Source organism: Stomoxys calcitrans, chromosome 4 (assembly GCF_963082655.1).
Source record: "Stomoxys calcitrans chromosome 4, idStoCalc2.1, whole genome shotgun sequence".
In the NCBI taxonomy this organism is placed as follows: domain Eukaryota; kingdom Metazoa; phylum Arthropoda; class Insecta; order Diptera; family Muscidae; genus Stomoxys; species Stomoxys calcitrans.
The window spans coordinates 78,188,064-78,214,074 of record NC_081555.1 but is presented as its reverse complement, the minus strand read 5'-3'; the positions used below and the strand labels follow the sequence as shown (position 1 = coordinate 78,214,074).

The window sequence follows — 26,011 nt, the reverse complement described above, 5'->3', positions numbered from 1 at the left end:
AATGTGTGAATTGAAAATATTAGAAAGACTACATTCTAATATTGATCCTAGCGTTCAACTAATAACTTTACTGTTCGCGGTAGGATGAAAGTCAGCAAATTTTTATTTTCAAACAATACTGCCAGAGTTGCTAATCGGTAGATTGACTCACAATGGACCGACATCAATATCTATCGCCTAAAAGTCTATAATTTTGGTGTAGGTCAATTTAATTCTGGGGGGAGGCAATTTGCCTAACTTTTCGATTTTTATTGTGAACAAGCTACATATGGATTCTTATATAGCAAATAGAAGCAATTTCCAACAAAGAGAAGGACAAAATTCTCAAAAGGTTAAAATTTAAACTTTTTCAATTTTCGCGTAAACCATGAAAGTAGTCTAAAGGCTATCTCGTTTATCAAAAACAAAATTCCATTCCACCTTTGTAATGAATTCATCCCCAAGAACTTCACCACCTTTTCCATATTAATATTAGTAGCCAGAGGCTAATTTTGATGAGTGTATGGGGGAGCATAGCTTGTAGCAAATGAACATGTATTTAGTTTTATGTTGCTATTAAGGGTCATTATGTAAATTGTTAGATATTCATCAACCGTATGGTTATTTGATTGTAAAGGGTGATTTTTTTGAGGTTAGGATTTTCATGCATTAGTATTTGACAGATCACGTGGGATTTCAGACATGGTGTCAAAGAGAAAGATGCTCAGTATGCTTTGACATTTCATCATGAATAGACTTACTAACGAGCAACGCTTGCAAATCATTGAATTTTATTACCAAAATCAGTGTTCGGTTCGAAATGTGTTTAAATTTTGACAAATTTTGTTCAGCGATGAGGCTCATTTCTGGTTGAATGGCTACGTAAATAAGCAAAATTGCCGCATTTGGAGTGAAGAGCAACCAGAAGCCGTTCAAGAACTGCCCATGCATCCCGAAAAATGCACTGTTTGGTGTGGTTTGTACGCTGGTGGAATCATTGGACCGTATTTTTTCAAAGATGCTGTTGGACGCAACGTTACGGTGAATGAACACATTTCGAACCGAACACTGATTTTGGTAATAAAATTCAATGATTTGCAAGCGTTGCTCGTTAGTAAGTCTATTCATGATGAAATGTCAAAGCATACTGAGCATCTTTCTCTTTGACACCATGTCTGAAATCCCACGTGATCTGTCAAATACTAATGCATGAAAATCCTAACCTCAAAAAAATCACCCTTTACATATTTCTGTTAAAAATCGTTGAATCGACCAGTAGACACTGGGAGCTGCTTTTTTTAAGGTAAAAAAAAGTAATCACTCTTACTCACGATTGTGAGGGACGATGTGATGAGTCATACGTAAAGGTTCGCTGGATAATTATTTTTTGTTTGTTTTTTCTGTCGGCTAGAAAGAAAAAACGAATTTCTGTGTTTGCCGCACAATTGACCATAAGAATGTTGCTTTAAAAATTTTATAGATTTGGAAAAACAAATCAAAAGTCATAAACTTATCCACCTGGGTAGACAATTGTTGCATTATAAAATGCATTTTGATGTGAAAGTTTTCTTCTGAAAATTCCATTAAGGAACAGAGGATATTGGTTTTATATCAAAGAGTGCAGTTCGATTAAAGTTTTACTTCAATGAGAGACCTCCTTTTTATTGCCGAGTCCGAACGGCTTGCGCTGGGCGACACCACTAAGTAGAAAAGTCGACACCGCTGATTAACTTAACTAATTAATTCACAAGTGACGCCAGCACTATGATGTTCTCGCTGGAATTTGAACCCAGACGTTCAGTGTCAGAGGCGAACATGAGCTACATGTTAATTTTTTGTTACTCCTTTTGGGCCGTAGGCTCGAAATGGGGTCTGAATCCGAGGATAGTCCACTGGCTCTACAGGAGCGTGATTAGACCAATACTTATTTACGTCTCTTTAGTTTGATGGACTGCTATGGAGAAAAATTGCAACATAAGGACCATACAACAGGTTCAGACAACATGTTGTCTTGGCATAGGCGGAGCATTGAGGACCACGCCCACTAGGGCACTGGAAACTATTGTAGATAACCGACCCATTAACATACAGATTAAGTGTGAGGCAGACACTGCGGCTATGAGACTTAAGGCGATGGGAGAATGGATTGAGGATGGGAGCAGCTCATACCATCGCGGTATAATCGAGGCGACGATAGGAAACCTGGAAGGAAGGGAAGAGGTTTCCGATCAAATACCTGAGATGAACCTTGAAGCCGAGGGCGAGGCACTGCTGCCATCGGCACAGTCTTGGATTGACGGAACCCTAGTATTGCCATCTGGAAGATTTTGTTAAACGGATAGATCAAAGCTTGAGGACAGGGAGGGCCTGGGGGTTAACATTGAGAAACCAGGGACTGAGATCTGTTTTAGACTGCCTGACCATAATACGGTCCTGCAGGCGGAGATCCGGGCGATTACGGAATGCGTGAAGTGGTGTGGTGCTAACGCGAGGATGTCCAGTGTAAATATCTTTACCGACAGTAAAATTGCTATAAGGGCAATAACAGGCAGGACGGTAAGGTCAGTAACAGTCTTGCAGTGTAAGAAGGAGATTAACGCCTTCTCTGAGGATGGCAAAATCCGCATCATTTTGGTGCCGGGCCATAACGGAGAAAGGGGAAATGAAAGGGCAGTCGATTTGGCGGTGAAGGCCAGAGGAAGTGGTGTGGTGATAACAGTAAAATTGTCATAAGGGCAATAACAACCAGGACGGTAAGGTCACGAACAGTCTTGCAGTGTAAGAAGGAGACTAACGCCTTCTCTGAGGATGGGAAAATCCGCATCGTTTGGGTGCCGGGCCATAACGGAGTAAGGGGAAATGAAAGGGCAGACGATTTAGCGGTGAAGGCCAGAGGACTGCCGTCAATAAACTTGGTTAACCCGAAGCCTTTCGGTTCGACGCAGACCGAGTTAAGGGAGTGGGCGACGAATGCGCATGCAACATTGTGGAACAACGAATTGATCGGTAGGACAGCGAAAATCCTATGGAGGGATCCAGATCGTGAGAAGACGAGGCTATTACTGAAAGGAAGCAAGAAGGAAGTCAGTACAGCTATTGGCATCATAACGGAACACATAGGACTACGAGCTCACTTATGTAAAATCTGTGCGGCAAGTGAAAGCATGTGTAGGACATGCGGGGAAGATGATGAGACATTGAAGCATTTTCTTTGATATTGCCTGGCTTTCGCGTCTAGGTGGAGACACAATACCAGACATCAACTAACTTAGGGGAGTGGTATTGAAAGCAATTAAGGATTTTGTAAGTAGCACGGAATTCCTAGAGAGCGCACAACAAGCTGATTACTGGCTTACGTGTATGTCCATAGTGGCATGGGGCGTATTAATATCTGCACCCTCTTTTCAACCTAACCTAACCTACTCCTTTGACAAGTATACCAATAGATCCTGAAGAAATCGATGTCAGGAATTCCGTGATGCTCACAAAATCCCTAACCTTCCCCATCCTGTGCCCCTTGATTGGTTTCAGTGTGATATCGAAGCCGAGCCTTAGTGCCAGAGTCTGATAGATATGAATTTCGGGCTTTGAATACTGGCATCCCTCCTATTTCCAGTAAAGCCTCGTCTACATACGATCATAAGCATAGAAAGGCCTCTGGGGGTGTAAGCTAAGCACCCCCAAAAAAGTTTTAGCCCCACTCACCAACAAAAGAATTAAAAAAAGATTTTTTTTTTCGAAAAAAAGCAATTAATAGAAGGAGAATATGGATCAAAATAGAGAATTGATCGCTTCAGATGAAGGATCTTCTTCAGTTTCGGGTCCATCCGGAGTTATGTGGTATGGAATTGTGGTATGGAAATTTAATGAAGCTTTGGGTTTATTTAACAGTTTTATACAGAAAATCTGCCAAATAAACCTGTTTTGTGAATATCGATGTAATACTTAATAACTAATTTATAAGACAGACACCACGAGCGTCACAATAAAACAATTATTAACATTAAGCTATTTCATACAGTTTCTCAGACATTCTTTTATAGTTGCGACTATGCATATGACCCCCAATTATTATCCCCAAAAGTAAAAATAAAGGTAATAAGTGAAAAAACTAAATACACAATACAACGCTAATTTGCTGCATTGCTTTTTGAGCTCGTTACCATTGTCTGGGCATACACCAAATAAAAATATTATAATTTTATGGGATTTTTGGTCCCAGCAGCAACACAGTTACCGACATTATCGTTTAGTTTTTTTCCTATATACAGACGAAAACGCACATGCATATGCGTTGTACACGAACATCAGTGTACACATCGATGTAAAACAAAAGGAACAACCAAAAACATTTAAAATCCTTTTTATTCCTTTCAGGGGTTCTTATAATAAGGCGAGTTATTAAGTAGGTTGTTGTTGTTTCTTTTTTGTGTTATTGTTGTTGTCGTTTGTGAAAACACGTGTCCTTACCATATGCATAACCTAACAGACGCATTAAATGCCATGTGAGCCCTTTTTGTTTCAAGTCCTAAGGTTACCGTTAATTTTTTTTGTTGCTCTAAACCTCTTTTAAAAATGTAAACAAACCCTTGTTCAGATGAATAAAAATATGCCAATGCCTTATTTGACATCATCCAGGTGCGAATACAGTATGACTGCAGCTATGTATGTGTGTTGCTAGATTCAAAGCCAAATGGCTCGTGTTGTGTGTCCTGCGGGACCCCCAGAGGGGTTGATGAAAGTAAAGTTGTCAGGCATGAAACTGAAATGTTCGTCGTTAGCTATTGAAACAAATTGTGGTTAAAATTCAGTTTGACTCCAGCATTTTTTCAGAGGACAAATTGTGCAGTAAAGTATTGCCAAAATTCAGGATATGCATTGACTTAAAACAAAATACTTTAAAAAAACTGCATTCATTTTCATTGTTCATGAGCTGCTAATGGTGAGTGTGTTTGCAAACTATTGTCTTTTGCCCAAAATTTGTGGTCTACAACCACAAGTTGTTTACATAAACGCTGTCAACAGGGGACAAATGCAGACCGTAAGGACAACGAGGTTTAAAACAGTTATTAAGCATACATTTCGTATAGTTTTTTTTACATTTAAAAAAATAAACATAAATACAAAGCCGAAAAAAGCAACTCAAGTGACCAAAATTAAGTAAAGGCGGTCACGACCGGATCGCATTTAAAATAGTTAAAATCGGTCCATAACCTTATAAACCCATATGAGATCTTGACTTCTTGAGCCTCTAAAAAGCGCAAGAATTATCCGATTTGGCTGAAATTTTGTACAACGGCTTCTCCCATTACATTTAACGTACGTGTCGAATATGGTTTATAACCTACTACAGCTCCCCTATAAACCAATCTCCCTATTTTACTTCTTCAGCCCCTTAAGTAGGCAATTCTTACTAGATTTGCCTGAAATTGTACACAATGACATCTACTATGGTCTCCAATATTCAATATTCTTTTATCCTTTGTTTGCCTAAAAAGAGATACCGTGGAATAAGCTCGACAAATGCGATATATGGTGGAAGATACAAAAGATTCGGCCCGGCCGAATTTAACACGATTTTACTTGTTTTAAGTTAATAAATATTTTTAGGCTAATGCATAGAATCTTATTTTTTTTTAAGTGTACTTGTCGTTTTTCTTTTAAATGCATGTTGTTGTCTGTGCAATTCATTTCAAGAATACCACACGAAATATACGTTTAACGAATTTATTTAAGACTAAGATGTTTATCTTACAACAGTTTGGTTAAATGTAAAGCTGCAAAAGCAGCTTTTACGGCGCACAAACCCGAAGCAACATAACGTCTCTTTGAATTGATCTCACAAAGAGATGTAAACCACATGGCTTGGTAGTAATTTATTAGAGACTATTGCATAACTCTACAATACTCTTCATTATTTTCCACCAATAAGGATTGATCGATTTTGCTCTACTTTAATAAAACATATATTTATTGATGTTGATAAAAGAAATAACAAGTAAGGATGGGCTAAAGTCGGGTAAAGACGACTTTATGTTACCATATTGAGTATGCAACAAATGATCAAATTACATATATGTGAGCTATAACGTAATCTGATCCGATTTCAACCTCACCGGTACGCAGAGTAAATTTCACAGAAGAAAACATTACGCCAAAATTTTGAGGAAAATCTCTTAAGAAATAAGCTGACAAAGGCTCTAAAAGTAAAAATCGGGTCAGCTATATCTAAATCTGAACCTATTTCTATGAAATTAAACAGTAATGTTGGGAGTCATAAGAGAATACTTAATAACTAATTTATAAGACAGACACCATGTACGTCACAATAAAACAATTATTAAGATTAAGCTATTTCATATAGTTTCTCAGACATTCTTTTATAGTTATGACTATGCATATGACCCCCAATTATTATCCCCAAAAGTAAAACAAAGGTAATAATGCTGCATTGCTCATATGCTGCATTGCTTTTTGAGCTCGTTACCATTGTCTGGGCATACACCAAATAAAAATATTAAAATTTTATGGGATTTTTGGTCCTAGCAACAACACAGTTACCGACGTTATCGTTTAGTTTTTTTGGGAGTCATAAGAGAACATTTTGTACCACATTTCGTGAGAATCGATTCATAAATAACCACATAATTGCAATATAAGCCTAAATCTAACGAACGTGTAAATTGAACCTTTATCCAAATCTGAACCGATTTTTTCAGTTTCAAAAGGGCTCGTTTCTATGCCAAAACATATCCTTGTGACAAATTTGAAGAATACCGAATGAAAATTGTGACCTTCACTTTGTACACAAAGTAATCATGGACAGACAGACAGACGGACATAGCGATATCGAATCAAAAAAGTGATTCTAGATCGATTGGTATACTTGTCAATGGGTCTATCCCTCTTTCTTCAGGAAAAATGCACATAATACCTTGTACCACAGTAGTGGGGTAGGGTATACAAATCAAGGCTAACTGAAAGTATTTGTACACTTATTGTATTTCCATGGCATAAAAGATTTACGATTTTATGAAATATAGTTAATATTTTTCCAACTTACCTTTCATGGAGTATGCCATTCTTATGAAATACTTAACACTGTCTTTAATTTATTTTTTCCTCCCTTTTATAACTTCCAATTTTCCCGCAAGCGTATGGTAAAATTCATAAGAACACTTAAGTGTCAAAGTAAAAAATCCAATAAAATCCATAATATCTGCAATTTTCCATTTCATTCATTTAATGTATATTGGGTTTTATAAAAGCAAAAGCACATCAATTGCTGTAACAATACCTGGCGATTAATTAATTATTATTATTTGTATATATTTTACAGCATTGTGTGGCAGTTCGTTAAAAAATTTTGACATTGGTGTGGATTGATGTTCGTATTTTAAAAATTTAAAAAGTTTTGAAAATGCAATTTTTCAGTCAAAATTGTGCGGAACTAAACGGGTAAAGAATATACTACAATTACAAAAGGTAGATGAAACCGAGTGTTACCAATTCAAACGACATTTTTTTTTTTTTGGGGTCAATATATATGTAGGGTGATTTTTTAGCTAATATCTTTTTGGCAACACTGGTTTAAACAGCTCACGCACGTTTCGTGTTTTGCTTTACTGTCAAACATCATTAGTTTGGGCGGACCCTTCCCGTATTCCAATTTTCAAAAACGCCAGATCTCGGAGATGGGTGCATCAATATAAGAAATTTTGTTGCCTCCTTATAGTACCCCAAAAACAAAAAATTGGTATAAAACTTTGGGGTCAAATAGCTTGGGGGGACGCCCCATCCCAAAACCCACCCGGGCGGACATGTTTACCGATTGGGACAATATGGGTATAAAATAAAAGGTATTTAAGAGTAGAGTAGGAAGTTGGTATACAAATTTCGGCCAAGGTAAAACGTTGAGGTCAAATAGTCTGGTGCGACGCCCCATCCCAAAACCCACATGGACGGACATGTTTACCACCCGGATGGACATTCTCAAAAAACCCCCCAACAGAATTCTTTCGCCGCTTTGGGCAATATGGGTATCAAATGAAAGGTATTTAAAAGAAGAGTACAAATCTGACATAAAAATTTATTCCTTGGTATCTGAGGGGCCTCCCAACCCCCCGAAAATATAAGGATTCAGCCGTCCTGCAGTTCAGCAGGACATGTATATCTCTACAATAAAGGACTGAAATAAATTGTCTTTTGGGTCTTTGCGTCAGGTGGAGTGACCCTTTGAAATATGATTTTGAATGTACAAAAAAAAAAACAAAAACAAAAACCTAATAAGTGTACATCTGAACGAGACCCGTTGCCCTAAATATCTTGATAGCCACTTTCAAAATGCTTGACATTATAGGGCTCAAACAAAATCGTGTTCTAGCACGATGCAGGGTCGATGCAGTGTTGGCCTACTATGGCAATAATAATAGGTATTTTATGATAGCAAACGAATTGGATATCCAATTTGGAAGCCAAGTGTTTGGTGGTAGTCTCACCCCATAAACTCCCCCTAAAATTTTCAATTGCGGCTCGAATAAATGGAATTTAACAGTAGAACACGATGCTGATATTTTTCCAGGGCTGGGTGCGTGAGTGACCGCCCTACCCAACGACACCCTCAAACAGGACATATTTGTAGATTATGGCAGAAAGAGGCTCAAATCTGATATCCTTTTTATGGCCAAAAGTTTCAAGGACAACTCAACTCATAAACTCCCCCTGACCCCCACATATACCAACTATGCAGCACAAATGTGGTTTTTGGGAGTAGAGTATGAATCTGATTTCCACTTTCGGGGCAAAGGATTTGGCTACTCCAATCTACCGCCAAAATCGAGAGAATGATCAAACTTCTTCGCTTTTTGATTATGATTTTACTTCATAGACGCCTAACCAGTTATTATTTGTTGAAAAATTGTTTTTTTGAACTTAGCATCTTAACTTAAACAAAAAATAAACACTTAAAGTTTTCCTATTTGTAAAACCTATGCTCAAGGTAAATTTCCCTACATTCAACGATATTTTGACTTTCATTTTAGATTATTGTCTAAAAAACTAACCCAAGATCCCTTACATGACGAAAATGTTTTCACCAAAGGGAATGTTTCTTTAAAAGTTGGAAAATTTATCATCGTTAAATTAATTTGGACAACATTTTTTCAGTGTACTTGCCTTTCACGATAAATGCATGGCCATAAGAAGAACATATTTTATGGGGTACTTCAGAGGCAGTACATAATTAGGGTAGAGGCATCCCTTCAGAAAACGTTTGGAAGTTAGAAGATATTCTTCTTAGAAGTTTCATTTTAGAAGGCATGCGGTTCTTCTATTAAAAAGCTTAGAAGCGCTGTTATCTGGCCTGATTTAAGCAGGCTTACTAATTTTCCTACTGGGTGAGCCCATCTTTATTCATACTTTAACAGAATGTTAGAGGCTTGAATACTTAGCTTAGGGACATCTTTGGACCTTACGGTTATCATGTTGGAGTCTGCAAGGTAGTGTATATGGTAACGCCTTGAGTTTATAATTACAGAATGAATATTTAAATAAACGAGTCCACCCTAATATTCATTCATGTGAATATCGTTTGGCTAGTAATTTTACCTGTATGTGATTTAAGCCAAGTACTTTGGTTAAACGCCAACATCAACACTACCATACACTTCACATTAAAAATAATTAATATAAATGGTGCGACAACAGCAATAATAATAAAAACAATATACAAACAAACAGTAAAAACAAAAATACCATACAATACAGTTTAAAGAAAAAAGAAAAAAAGTTCAAAATAGAATGAAAAGAATTTACCTGCTGGAATGATTGGGCTCATGGGCAAATGGCTCCGCGTAGATATTACGCACCGGTGGGACACGGCGCGGTAATGGTGGTGGCACAGGATTATAACCATCCATAATTGTATCACAATCGGAATATTTCATTGATTTCATAGTCATTTTGGGGCCGGTTTGTTTTCGATTTTTTGCAACTGCTTGTCAGTGTTTGTGTATATGTGTTATTCGGTAGAGTTTTTGCTGTATATGTGTGTGGATAAATTTCCTCTTAAACAGCAAATATGGCCGGCAGAAGTTTGTATTAATATGGCATACGGGAAAACAGAATAACAATACCAAATAGCTTGTTTAACCAAAAGCGCGAGAGACTGGCTAAAAAAACGATTGATTTTTATTGGATTTTTTTTTGTTGCTGTAGTTTCTGCTATTTGATCACTTGATGCTGGTGGTTAATATTCTTCCCTTATTCTCTCTGTCTCTTTGGTTTATAGTTTTTCCCGCACGATTTTTGTTTTTCAATGTGTTTCATATGTTTTAAAGATAAATATACAAAGACAACAAAAAATTGTGCCTACAGAGTTTGTTTGTTTAAGTTGTGTTGTTTTGGCGCTTTATGTTTTTGTTTTTTTTTTTTTGTGCCCCGGCTCTGTCGCTCCGATGTTGTTCTTATTGTGTGTAAATATAATAAAAAGTAATTATTGTTCTTTTTTATTGGATTTGTTCTCTCCCTGTGCTGCTTTGTTGCGGAAGGCTTAACACACCAACAACCACAACAATAACAACATAGACGCACGCTTTTAAACTGCGGTTAATTTTATTAATAATAATCACAATAAATCTTTAGCTTGAACGCTTGCTCTGTTGGTGCCGCGCGTACGTTGAATTTGTTTAAACATTTTATTATTTAACCAAAGGCTATGACGGCGTTGATAGCGTTTGGTCGTTCTGTTCGTCGTTTTCGTCGCTTGTGGCCTCAGTTGATGATGACAACGGTGTTCAGGTAAAACAACACTGCGGTTGTTCAAATGTTTGAAATGTGGGCAACATTTTTGCGCTGCATCCCAAGCGCAAAAAGTGCTTAACAATTAATTAAAAAATATTGTCTTTGTTTAATGCCAATCTTTTATCTCGCCATTAATTAGTGTTTAAAATCGTTTGTGTTACGCCCACGCACAAACTTCCACATACACGAACATTTACCGTAGAAAACCCTTGTGTCATTGTGGCTCAGCTATTTCTTATTTAAAACAAATAATAGTTTTAATCGCCATACTTTGGCAGCTTGTCCATATTGTTTAACCAAATACATACCTGGAAAAATAAAATAAAAAACAAATGAATTAAAAACTTTGCTTAATTGAATTTTTGTTAGTAAATTTTAAATGGTATTTTAATTTAATATAATGCGTCATTTAATGTACACTGAAAAAAAAAAACAAGGTTCGCATCACCAGGCCAAATACTGGAGCATATGGAAAAATATATGTAGGAGCGGCGATACTGGATGCGGAAATGTATTATGCTAATAGAATGCTGCATAGCTCATGTTGAAGCCAGAAATAAGTCAGGAATAAAGTGAGGAATTAGAAAAGATAAGAGAAGATCATACGCTAATCGAAAGTAAAGGTTCAACTCATGTAACGAGGAATATGATCTTAATGTGGAAAGTAACTCCGAATTCAAGAAGGCTGGACATTAATAAGGGTAAATTTAAGGAACTTTCAATAGGTGATGATAAACAAGATGTAGCAAAAAACCAAAAAGTCAGAAAACCAGAGCGGGATGGCAAATAAAATTACAAGTGAATGGTTAGTCCATATAGGGGTATTTCCATCTCCAAGAAAGGAGAACAGAAACACAGTTGATAATGTAGCATCTAGAGTAGCAACAAAGAAACAAATTTTTCTACCACAGATATTAACATACGACGAATTACAAGTACTTTGCACTGCACAGTAGAAAACATGAACAAATTCAATTTGTCTCAACTATTCCACCACATCTATAATCGTGAACATTTTTCTTTAAAGATATGGTATCTAGCCCTTCTTTTGTAAATAATACCTTAACCCATTGTAGACCGGTATTGCGTTTTTGCATCAGTGACTTGGCGAACATATACATGTTTATATTGGCTGTAGCATATAGGTTGCAAACTTATATTAAAAAAAAATAAAAAAAATACGGATTGCTCTAACTCTACGGATTGCTCAACTCTAATAATATAGTAAAAATTTTTTCAATATGATGCTTGCATTATTTTTTTTTTTATTATAATTTTAGGTTACATAAGCCGAAGAAAAAATGTTTTTCGGAAAAGTGTAAAAATTTAAATTTTTTTACAACCTTAATATTTTGGTGGAAAAGGAGAAAATATCTATAATAAATAAACTAAGATAATGAGTATATTCCAAAGTCCACTTTAAGAAAATATATACCTCTTTAATTTTATTCTTCGTAGAAAATATAGTGTTAATATTTTCCTTTTTTTCCAACCCCGATTTATTGGAAACTATACTACACAAGAAGACCGAGGATACATTTCATTTATCCGGAAATCGAAAGCTTGCTCTAAAATGGATTAAAGCCGTCAATATCCTCAAGACATCTGTATAAAACTTGTTATATCCGTCTAGAAGTAAATCAATGCATAAAGATATTACAAACAAAATAACTGTACATGCAGTGTTTTCATGTACTTAATTTCTCAATTTCCTGTTATGCTTAACGTAGCTCATCTGAAATCTTAACAAATATTTCGGCTTAAAAATATCTCATTTTAGTTGTGGTTGTTTCAAATCATTACCACCTTCATGTGTTGCTTTATGTCGGCGTTTATTTGAAAGTTAACTTGTATATCGTTTTCACTTCTTATTGATTGGCTATTCTCCTTAAGGCCGAAATCAATTTTTGTATCTCATTGGATTCGCCCTTTCATTGTTTGGGGTATTTGTATATCTTTGCTCTCATCACTTGATACCTCCTACTGTTATTTCTTTATTTTTATTTTTTCAAGCTGATCTCATTAAGGTATCAATCATGGCTTTTGTTATGTTGTATCGATTTTTGGATTAAAATAATTAGTTTTGATTACAATAAGACCAAAGATCAATGAATAGGTGGAAATTGTATAGGGTGATATCATGGGCAATATGAGAATCGGAAAATTTCATTGACGCGAATTGTTTTATGGAAAAATAAATGACTATATACAACTAAACATTGATTTTGAGTATACTTTGATTTTGAGTATACTATGGGATAAAGGGGATGATGTCATTGGATATAGAGAAAGAAAATTTATTTAAAATTAAAAAAAAAGCAAGTTAAAAGGCATTAAGTTCGGCCGGGCTGAACTTTGGATGCTCGCCACCTCGGGTATTTAGGTTGAACACCTCTCGTCATAATCTGGTGAGAAATGCATCATTTATGAACTTATAACTCATACTAATGTCGAAGGGCCTGCTTAATTTCAGGGAAATCAATTAATAAATTCACCTTTCATGGTCCCAAAACCTTTAATCGGGAGATCGGTATATCCAAATCTGGACCGATCTGGGTCGTATTGAACAGGGACGTCGGGGAGCCTAACGCAACTCGCTATACCAAGTTTCAACGAAATCGGACTATGAATGCACCTTTTATGGGTCCAAGATTACATATCGAGAGATCGGCCTTATGGTAGGTATATCTAAATCGAAACCGATCTAGGTTAAAATTAAAAAAAAAGAATTTCGAAGGACTTAACGCAACTCACTGTCCTAAATTTCGGCGAAATCGGACAATAATTGCACCTTTTAGGGGCCTAAACCTTAAATCAAAAAGTCAGTCTATATGCCGCTATATCCAAATCTAAACCGATCTGGGCGAAATTAAACAAAGATAACCAGGGGCCTTAAATAACTCACTGTCCCAAATTTCTGCGAAATCTGATAATAAATGTGGCTTTTTGGGCCTAAGACTTTAAATCGGTAGATCGGTCTATATGGAGGCTATATCTAGATAAAGTCCGATATAGTCCATCTTTAAACTTATTCTGTTTATGGACAAAAAAAGAATCTGTACAAAGTTTAAGTTTAATAGTTTCTCTATTTTTAAAGCCTGTGCGTGATTTCAACAGACAGACGGATAGATGAGCGGACATGGCTAGATTGTCTTAGACTTTTACGACAATTTAGAATATATATAAGCTTTATGGGATCGGAAATGGATATAACGATGTGTTGCAAACGGAATGACAAAATGAATATATCCCCAGTCTTCGGTGGTGGGTATAAAAACAATTAAAAAATGCTTTAAGTTCGGCCGGTCCGAACTTTTAATATCAACCACCTGCGATATAAATATTGACGTCAATTTTCCAAAATCCGGTAAAAAGGCACCATTTTTGAACCCATTTATTGAATTATCAGAACCAAACTCGGCACGGATATCGAGAAGTCTTACACAACTTACTCTTCCCAGATTCGACGAAATCGGATAATAAATGGACCTGATATGGATTCAAGGCGGTAAGTCTGGAGATCGGTCTATATGGCAGATATATATCCAAACATGATCTGATATGTACCCTAATCGGGAAGGATGTAAAGGGAATACAACCCACAATACCAAATTTCAGTAAAATTGATAAGTACGTAAATATGGCATTTATGGAAGAAAGACCTTTAATCGAGAAATAGGTCTATATGGGCGTTGTATCCAAATTAGAGATGTGTGTGATTTTCCACTCACGGTCACGACAAAACAATTTTACTCACGCACGACATTTTAAATTGACTCACGCTCAAGCGACATACATTTTACTCACGCGCGACTCACGAGACACTCCCGATACAATCACGACTAACAACGCACTCACGACTCAAGAAAAAATCGAGACTTAGGAAAAACCCACGAGTCAAGCTTGAAAAATTTGGGAAATTTGAAAGTTTTGGGAATGGATATAGTGTTTATTGACATTTGTCTTAAATCTCTGGTGGGAAAAACATTAGCCGGAAGCCACATACGAAAATTCGGGCGAAATAAGAAGTCTTTCTATAATACATTGTCCGGTCCGCTGGCCCATTAATTAAAAACGGGTGTGAGTTCCTGGAATGTCTAGTATCTCTGACAAACAACCTTACATCAGTATTAAGAAGACAAATATCAGACGAACACATACCATGAAAGTACCGATAGAACAGCGCCAAACAACCCACATTGCGACAATGTTCAAGGGAGGCAATAGAGTTGGATACCCTATTGTCCCCAATCAACGCCATCTCTCTCCTCTGCACACGGTTCAGTAGCTTCAGGGATGATTTTGAAGCTCCAGCCAATACATGTGAGTTGTACTCCTTTTTCGGCCTTACGAAGGTAGTATAGATGTTAAGAAAATCAGAAGGACTGAAGTAATTCTTCAAGCACTTGAATACTCGAATGCTCAGAGAAGTCTTGAGCAACAACTGCTGAATTGTCTTCTGATTCCCCACGGCTTCTATGTTCCTCTATCTTTAACTTGTTGAATCCGTATGATACAACTCTTTCAGATTTGATGAGGTTAAGGGGGCAGCTGGACGTTCCCATCCAATCTACCACTCTTCAAGTCGGTGGTTGAAAAATTAGGTTTGCATCATCATAAATTGGATGAGTTACGAAGTGAAGACATATTCTTGCGGAGCGAAATAACAAGATGTTCGCCCCACTCAATAATTCAAAATATATCCTTTTTAAATCTTTTGTTTCACTGGCGGTGCATATCTATAATATTGCTTCCCGTTTGCTCCCTCGAAGTATGCAATTTTAAACCAACGATTAAAATCCTTGAGCACAGAGTATTGCGAGAAGTGGGCATTCATTTACCAAAATAAATGACCTATATATTCCACGCTGACTTCACTTTTGAACACACCTACATTAAGAGTGAAAATATAACTTATTTCTATTAAATATATGTTTTCCCTTGCCAAGCAACACAAAAATTTTTTCTTACGAAATAATTGGTGTAAATTATCAAAAAGCAGCCATGGAAACCTGAAGTGGCATTTACATAATCTAAAGGTAAAGATAAATGACAAAAATTTATCAACCGTCTTTTCTGGAAATTTTTTCGTTGAATATGATCTTTATAAATTACTTAACAATAATTCAAATTTAAGTTTTCATATAAAACACTTTATCATCAGACGGTAAGGATTATTCCCACACATTTTCCAATATGGCCAGCTAAGACAATAATCTACAAAAAATAAACCCATAAATTAACTTTAAGAAAATCGAAACAAAAAATAATGATAATGACAAAATCTCCTTTCACATAACCATGAGCAGTAAATACGACACATAGGCGGTAATCCATAGTCAAAGTTAAACCTCATTAAGAATTTAAGAAAAATAAATAAACAATTTAAAGCGACCTGCTTAATGACATTGCAGACCATAATAATCATAATTATTAATCTCTTCTTCCTAGGCCCCCAAAAATCTGTCGTATTAACCTTTTTCACACAATTCCATTATTATGACCACATTAAAAAAATTAAGCAACACCGTGGACAGAATTAAAAAAAAAAAAAAAATAACAGACATGAAAAGGGTCTGTCCGTCGGTAAACTTATTTAAAAACAATTGACAGTATTTATTTAAATATGATTTATTTACTCAGCCAATATGCTGCAGCAACCAATCAATTGCAAGACCATTAATCCTAAATTTGACAAAAGATTTTTCGTATAAATAATGCACTTGATATGCATTCATCGTTCACAAATGTTCTTATGTTGGCTCATTGGTCTGTCTGTGGTTTTGTCTAAATCGATCTCTTTAGCTTTAGTCTAATCAAGGCAAAGGGGTATCGTCTTTGGTTTTTCCTCTTCCATTTTTTTTTGTCCTCCTAAACCACTTGGTTCCAACTTAATACAAAACTGGTATTAAAACCTACGCACAATCGTTGGATCAGATAGTCTGACATAAATAAACTTCTTGTTGGCCCATGCCAGTTGCTGACTTTAGACAGCATAATGAGCGATTACTTTGGGGCAAAAACATTGGTATGAATTTGGTTGGTAAGACTAGGTGGCAGCCACACATGGATTATTTGTGAGTTGTTGGGCTATGCTGCCAACAAGTGTTTCAACATATTGCATATTGGGCATGAAAAAAGAACCGGATTGCAGTAGAATATGAAATATAATAATGCACGATATAAAATATTTCATTTCAATGAAGCCATAAATGGGTGGGCTGAAATGACAGATAACCATGGAGTTTGAAAAAAATTAATCAAAAGGAATTCAATCTCATAAGAAATGTTGCGAAATATTTTGGATAACAGTCGAACTACTAAACATTAACATTAAATCATGATGGGCATTTCTTTTCCCAGTATTTCAAATAAAAAAGAGTACGCCCGAAATGGCTCTTTCATAGTGACAAGAGGTCTAATTGACCAAGGGAAAAGGATGATGTGTTCTCTCATTATGTTGTATTTCCTCACAGTCAGGGAGGGGTATTGTAACACAAGTGCGCATCTCCACTCTATCTAATTTTGATGAAATATCAGATTGACTAGAGTCATTCACCCTGGGCACAAAAAAAATCTGCATCAAACACTGGTCCTTTGTTGTCCTTCACAACATGATGGTTTCTTGATGAAGTATTTTCCCGGTCCATCAGTCATGACTTTCAAGTCAACTCATGGGCAATCCCATTTCCCATTAACCCACCGTTCTTGATTCGCTGACAAGATTTGACCTTACATAACGCGAAACCAGAGCCTCAAGCTGTCTGTCACGCAGATAGTTGTCTTAATGACGAAAACCGCTGTCCAAAATAGTAGCAACGGTGTGCTGCCAGCGACAACATCCTGTAGAGAAATTTTACATGGCTGAATACCTTATTACATGGATGAATACCTTAGCATGTCAGAGATTGGAGAAAGCACGCAACAGATCGGGAGCTTGAAAATTTATCCTAGGTTCCGCTTGTGAAACAAATGTTCTATAATGGCCACCTTAGTAAGAATAACGTGATGTTCTCGCCGGAATATTTCTAAGAACGTAGTTAAACTTCCGGCAGGAGTGTTTCCTTGGCGGGAAAGAAATTAAGAAATGCCTTTTATTTATAAATATATATATAGTCCATTATTTCGTAAATTGGTCTTCTGACATGACTTCTTCAATGATGAAATATGTGTAAATATTATAGTCTTACTAAGACACCTAACACTAATTTACCATAGGCTACTGCAATTGTGGTAGGTAAAATGAAAGAATTCTACAAGGCTTTCCTAAAAAAATATTTAGAAGATCATTTGGATAGTTAGGCGCGATTACCTTAAACAATCCTCAGTCGTATTGCATTGGGTAAACCCAACTGATATAAACGCATAAAGGCTTCACTGTTAACTCTCTATTGATTGACCTCCCCTAATGAACTGCAATAGATTTTATTCTCCTGGAAATCGAAACATTTGCGACTCAACCTTTGAACGGTTTAACGAACACAAAAATCTTACTTTTATATTAATCCCTAAGCACTCTAAGGTATACCCTTTGTTACATAGTGATTGCCTGGTAATCTCAGCGATTGTTAAGCATAGAACGCTCTCATGTCAGATTTCGTTATTCTTCTTCTACCTTTGCAAACGAAGTGACTTTATTGTCTACATGTGCACATTGAACCTGTTCAGACAAATCCCCCTAAGGCTTTCTTCCATAAGCCAAGAGTATATTTCTCTGTTGTTGTAGTTGCTGTTGCTGTTCTAAGGCCAAAGCCTTTTAAACCTTTCCCCATATATTAAGAGGCATATAGCGCAATTGCCTTGTGTATTGCTTAACCATTTGAGACTAGCGTTCGTTCAGTCATCATATTCATTGAGGATTTGCTAATACGAATACATGTGAATGTTCCTCAGCTGACTCGATTGTTGGTTGGCTGTCTGGTTGGCTTCCTTTAGCCTTTTGCAATTACAATTATTACATTTGCGGATTGCTATAGAGTTCTTTGTATTTCTAGCTGTCAAACGGAACAGATTTCAAAAGCAAGGCTAAATGGGAAAAGGCAATCCTTATAAGTCTTCCGCAATTGTATGGATACTGGTGTTAAAGGTTACTCTTCGTAACTGCCATATTGGAGGGTACATGCAAAAGCTTTGATTTTTACAGGTGGGGGAGATATATCCAGTCGTGATACACAGTAACAAGTGTTTTTCCCCCACTAACCATTTAATAGTTTTATGAAAAGTCATGGCCTACTTGAGCGAACGTTTAGCTTTATGCTTCATCATATTATTAATTTGAAATGGTATAGAATCCCCGTGTTGCAGAGCAATCGAACATAATCCATTTCCCCTCAGTTTGGACAAGTTATATATGCCCATATAAAGTTGCTATTAAAGCAAGGAATCAGCATCAATGCCGCCTTCGACCAACAGCTGTCGAAGCTTTTTCAGTTGACGTCATTGCTGTTCCCACTCTAATCTATTACAAATATAGCAAAGTATCGCTTCGCTTCATCATACATCATCATCATCCCTAGCCATACTCTTATGCTGAAGGAGAACATACAACATTTTTGTAGCATAATCAACTAAGATCGTGACTAGACATAAAATGTTTTTCATCAAACGTTTCATTTCATTTTTCAATTTGATATGATTTAACCACACACCTTGATGGTGTGTGCATTGAACTGCCACCATCAAGGGATCGATGCATGTATTGATGTATAAATGAATGGCAGGGATTACTATATGGTTTTTTATACACTCTGAAAAAATTGTATGTGTATTTGTAATATATTACAGCTTTGTTTAAAATATTTTAAGATTCCTTTGCAGGATATTGTCCGGCTTTAGACCATTGTTTAATGCCTTCCATTCAAAGAGTAATATAGCAAAAACCATTTAAAAGTCAGCAAAAGTGTTTTTTGTTAAAGTTGTGATCAAAAATGTCATACAATAAAGAAAAATCGAAATAAAATTTTCATTGGAAACTTAATATTAGTCTGAGTGTTTTGCAAAAATGTTTGAAATTTGATTATTTCAAATATATGTTTATAGAAAATTTCTAGTATTTTATGGGAAATATTCGTATTTTTTTTTTATTTTGATCGAAAAATCTATCCAATTAGATTTCTCGTTCTTTGATTTTCAATAGTAATTTTATTGAAATTTGATATGAAAAAATTCAATGAATATATAAAAAAATTGTTTAAGAATATATCTTTAAATTGTATTTTCATAGATATGTTTGCTTTTGATATTATTTTTGATTACTTTGATTACATTTCCATAGAAACATTTATAGGAAATATTTTAAAAGAAAATTTGTTAGAAAACATATTTTCCAGGAATACTTTTTATAGAAATTTTTCTCTGAATTTTTTATAAAAAAATATGATGTAAAGAATTATTTTGCATAGTGCTTCTGTTTTAACTTTAATTTTCGAATTTAATTTAAAAAGAACACGCCTTCAATTTTTCCCAGTGTATACAGAGTTTTCTCCATGTGTAAATTCTGTTGTTATATGGAGCGTTTAAGCTAGGGAGGCGCGATATCATGACTTGGTATATATTACCTTTGAAAAAATGTTGAATTTTCTTTTGCTCTTTTCAATTATTTGCGTGAAATTGCAATTAATGGATTTTTTTGTTCGTACTTTTAGCTTTTATGATTTCTTTTGTGTTTTTTTCACCAAAAGTGTTGCTAATTGAATTCCACATATGAAGCTATAATATTAATTAACTAAAAAAAATTATCTATTGCATGACACATGTGTTTGTTGCTGATGCGCATGTTTTTGTTTTGATGTTTTTGTTATGTTTTCTTGATGTTTTGATAAATTATATTAATCATATTTTGAAGTTTTACGAATAAAAACATAAAAAATGTTATTTAACCTTAAGCTAATGAACACTTTTTAATCAAAAGTCAATATGAAAAAGGTATATATTTTATAACTATGGGTGGAACAGGGCGAACACTTGACGGAAGGTGTTTGAAATCTATTTGGTTCATTATTTTATTGACCTTGAATTTTGATGTGGGAACATCATCAAATGAAATATTACACTTTTTTTAAGAAAATATTAATCGTCAAAGTTAGGACAATATGTCAATCATTATTAAACTTTTAATAATCAGCGTTACTTCCATGAATTACCTGCTACTTTCGAAATACCACAAAATCTGGTAAAGAAAACCTTGAGTTAATTAAGTAATTGTTGATGTTCAAAGTTTTCGTCTTTCTAAACTCATTAATGCTTAGTGAGATTCAATTAATTAAAGGTCATAGAAAAAAAAAAATAATAGTATACAAAAAATAGTATATAAGTAAATTCAAAGAAATGCAGGATTGTAAGAAATAAAGCTGAAGAACCATACTTAGCAGCAATTTAAATTTAAATATTTTCTATATTTATTTTGTCAAAAGTGGATTTTCAAAAAACCAAATCAAAAAATCACATAATAGAAATTTTTTTTCAAAATTTAATAGTAGTCGTAACTAACAATAGTTTTCCGTTAAATTTTTGTTAATATTAAATTATTGTATTTATTTGTGATTTCGCCAGATATTTTGTGATTCTTTATTACATTGTTTCTTGATATTTTTAAAAACTTCTGCAGACTTTCTGCTGAAAACGGGATAGCTGTATTTTTTTGCTCAGACAGCAAACATTTTTTGCTGTCTTCAAATAGTATCTTCCAATTTAACAAGCATATAACGTTAAGTATTTTCCAATTTTCTAGAATGTGCTAGTTTTGAACAAACTTAAATAATAGCAGAAAAAAACTACAATAGTTATATTTACGCTTTAAAACAACCCCAACAAAAAAGTTTAAAATTCGGAAAAACTTTTAGATGTAATTATATCCAATTTTTTCTAACATTATCTCATTAGATAAATTTGATTCAAATATATAATATGCCCCTTAATTAGATACATGCTTCGAATTCTTTTCAAAAAAACATTTTGGATCCCATATTGTGCCCTTAGTTACATTTTTAATTCTGGGTGGTTCTTTTCTTGTAAGGAAGAGTGTCCACCCATTTTAATATTTGAGAAAATTTAATTGCATGTCACTCCTTTCAGATCCACCTGCACAAGCTATTAATGTCATAAAATAAAAAAACAACCGTAGGACCATATTTAAACAATATATAAAACTCAAACAATAAATACAGAATACATAAAAAGAAAGAACATTGCAAGCGCACACCCATACCCACAACACCCCTGCCCACTGCAAGAGTGATCTCCATCTTTCATAAAGGGTGATTTTTTTGAGGTTAGGATTTTCATGCATTAGTATTTGACAGATCACGTGGGATTTCAGACATGGTGTCAAAGAGAAAGATGCTCAGTATGCTTTGACATTTCATCATGAATAGACTTACTAACGAGCAACGCTTGCAAATCATTGAATTTTATTACCAAAATCAGTGTTCGGTTCGAAATGTGTTCATTCACCGTAACGTTGCGTCCAACAGCATCTTTGAAAAAATACGGTCCAATGATTCCACCAGCGTACAAACCACACCAAACAGTGCTTTTTTCGGGATGCATGGGCAGTTCTTGAACGGCTTCTGGTTGCTCTTCACTCCAAATGCGGCAATTTTGCTTATTTACGTAGCCATTCAACCAGAAATGAGCCTCATCGCTGAACAAAATTTGTCAAAATTTGAACACATTTCGAACCGAACACTGATTTTGGTAATAAAATTCAATGATTTGCAAGCGTTGCTCGTTAGTAAGTCTATTCATGATGAAATGTCAAAGCATACTGAGCATCTTTCTCTTTGACACCATGTCTGAAATCCCACGTGATCTGTCAAATACTAATGCATGAAAATCCTAACCTCAAAAAAATCACCCTTTACATCCAACTTTATTCTCTCATATTCTCACCTAGTGCTCTTATATTATTCCACTCCTTTTGTGTGGGCTTACACAGCAGAGGTGCACCCGGTATGATCATTATGATACTTTGGTACTTTTTACCCTCCACCATAGGATGGATATACTAATATACTATACTAATTTTTTGTGTAAAACCTTGAAATATTCGTCTAAGACCCCATAAAATATATGTATTCATGATCGTAAAGACATTTTAGTTCCATCTAGCCATGTCGGTCCGTGGAATGCATGCTATTCGAAAGAGTTAAATTAGGTGCTTGAAATTTTCCACAAATACTTATTTTAGGTCGGTTGAAATTGTAAATTAGCCATATCGTTCTATGTTTTGATATAGCTGCCATATGAACCGATCTTGGATCTCGACTTCTTGAGCCACTACAGGACGCAATTCTTATCTGATTTGGCTTGCATTTTGTATGAGTTGTTTTGTTATGACTAGGTATGCTTCAAATCGGTCCATAAGCTGATATAGCAGCCATATAAACCAATCAGGGATCTTGACTTCTTGAGCCTCTATGGTGCGCATTATCCGATTTGGCCAAAATTTTGGATGAAGTGTTTTGCTATGTCTCGCAACAACTATGCCAAGTACGGTCCAAATCGGTACAAAACCAAATATAGCTCCCATATAAACCGATTTTCCGATTATTCTTCTGAAGCCTCTAAAGGGCACAATTCTTATCCAATTTGGCTGAAATTTAATACAATGTCTTCTACTATGGTCCTCAATATTCAATTCATTTATGGTAGGAATCGGACCATAACTTGATATAGCTCCAATAGCATTGCAATTTTTATCCATTATACTTTGTTGGCATTAACATTATCCATTAGTATTAGCTTCAACAACAACATTTGATTATTAATTATATATACCTTAAAATTCCATCAGAACATATATGACAACTATAGAAATGAAGAAGTTAATTGCGGTAACGACGGTGTAGCGGGATCAAAGTTTTTGTACCCCCACCTTTGATTTCGGACGTTTTGATTTTGGTTTAGACCTCTGTGAGTCATAACATATTCATTGAAATCTTATGGTTGAGCCCATCGTGAGCACAAAAAGGCGAATTAAGAAATTGGTCTATAGGAAACTTTATCGAAGTGGGAGCCTACAAAACAATTATTGAAACAAGTGTAGGAGGGACTTATATAACTCATAACTATTGTATATCGACATTAGATTAAATATTTGCCCCCAAGAAGTAATATCTGTCTATATGGAGGCAGCGTCTAAAAGTGGATTTTTGGGAACCATGTTTGGAAGAGATACAGAAGGGGATAATGCAGCTTAATATTGCTCATTTTTTTAGCTTTATTTAAACAATGTAATGCGAAATAGGTCTTATGTGCCCCAAGAGGTTAAATAGCAAATCGATCTATATAGTAGCTTTCTCATGACATGTATGAGATCAAACTCGGTCTCTAAACTTGAAACCGATTTTAATCATAGACAAAAGGAAGTATTCCTCGCGTTTTTTCAAGGAATTTTCGTGGACAATGTACGTGTACCCTTACAGTAGCAAGGTTTACCTAACTACTGTTGTTGCAATATGGCTTTGCATTAGCATAAACAAATGAGTCTTAAGTGAAGAGCAACAACAATTGCTGTGCTAAGTAATTTTCTACAATAATTTTAGTATGTTCTTGTTCGAATTTTAACAAATTTAGCCTTATCTCGTACCTTTGTACCAAGAATAACCATTATGTGAAATTTCAAGTTTATAAATTCAGCCGTTTTGTCTGGACGATTTTTTTTATATATACATATATTGATTATGAAATGGCCATTCCGACACTTTTACAATTGCAAGAATTTGCGCAGGACATACACAATATTGAGGTAACTTTCTCGGTGGGATTCAGTAATAGTTTGTTGTTCATTTGCAGCAATAAATTATATTTTTATAAAAATGTAAATCACTCTTCAATTGTTTGAAAATAAATGAAAGTCATTCATATGGCCAAATCTCCAATTTCTTCATAAAGTTGGTAATCAAGAGACGAGTTGCATTTTTTCACATTCTTAATCAGTTGGTCGAGAAACTAAATTACCCAGATTTATAGTATAATTCCAATTATCAACTAAAAAATTATGGAAAAAATTTAAATTGACCAAAAAATTTTGTCGAAAATACAAACCCCTTTCCTCAAACAGAAGCTATTGGTTGAGAACAGTTTAAATGGGAATAAGTAAAAAATCAAACAAAAACTCAAACAGAGTCTTCTTGCCATCATTTATTCCAATTTCAAATACATTTGAGATTATTAACCTTTATAAAACAAAATTCTAAAAAAAGGCTTACAGTTATAACGCCATAAGAAAAGATTTCTCTTTTTATAACCTTTGGGCTTTTCTGAAATAGGTATTCATTAATATAAAATTTTGATAACATTTTTCCAGACAACCTTTTTTGTTGAAGTTTAATTTCTTATTAAATGACTTAATTCAAATTCAAAACGAGGAAACTTGTTTGATTTGTCTACGAGTGCTGAGACTTCTTCTTCTTCTTTGGCTGTCTGATTCAGCACCTATCGTTTTCTTGGTAAGCCTTTCAACAAGATTCTGATTAAAAGTAAATATACTAGGCGTGTTACAAAACATTTATTTTTTTAGAATTGTTTTTATGTCTTTTCCATTAGTCTGTCTGTCTGTCGTCGGCTTGTCTGTTTTCCCTGATAGAGTCTCAAGTCTCGTTTGTTTTCTTGTTTGTCTGCCTTTGTCAACGTCATTAAGCGTGACACAATAACTCTTTTATAATTTTCATTAAATATTTATGGATGAAACAAAAGAATCCACATTAAACAAACAAGAATCAAGCTTCTGCTCTTCTCTTTCAAATTGCATCTGGATATGAATGCAACTCACTGGTGTGGAGACGTCGTGCCGAGGAGAAAGAAGACCGAAGAAAAAAGATACCATAATATCAAACACATAAACATAACTTGTGCCGCTGGTTTTCTATTACATCAGAGATTGAAGCATTTTTATGAAAAAAAGAAGAAAAAACAAGAACACCAATGAACCACAGCCAACCACTGACAAGTAATGCTTGCCGCGCACACACTAGTTCTATTTTAGCTAAGTGAAACGTGCAACCTATCCATATGGGATATTTGGATATGCAAGTGGGTTAGTAGAAGAAACGTTTTTAAGGCGTTTTGGTAACTTTTATATGCAATGTACTATACAGAGCAATTGTTCTAAGCTACTATCTGCTAAATGGATTGCGATTTGAAAATCACTCCATATCTAGGCAATATAAAAACATCCACCCCACTAGTTTATATTAGGTGCAGAAAGTTGAGGGATAAGCCATAAGCTTAG

At 35.1% G+C, this 26,011-nt stretch overlaps 1 protein-coding gene across 2 annotated transcripts in view; it reads right to left on the bottom strand.

The window, feature by feature from the left end:
* The window catches only part of LOC106086554 (teneurin-a), a 1,121,402-nt gene that overhangs the window by 527,270 nt on the left and 568,121 nt on the right, over positions 1–26,011 (bottom strand). Inside the window, exon 2 of one of the 2 annotated variants that reach the window (XM_059366920.1) lies at positions 9,793–11,087. The exons of the other annotated variant lie outside the window; for it this stretch is intronic. Within the exon in view, the coding sequence (XP_059222903.1) occupies positions 9,793–9,938 (146 nt within the window). The 5' untranslated portion in view covers positions 9,939–11,087. The remainder of the gene's footprint in view (positions 1–9,792; positions 11,088–26,011) is intronic. 2 annotated transcript variants of the gene reach the window in all.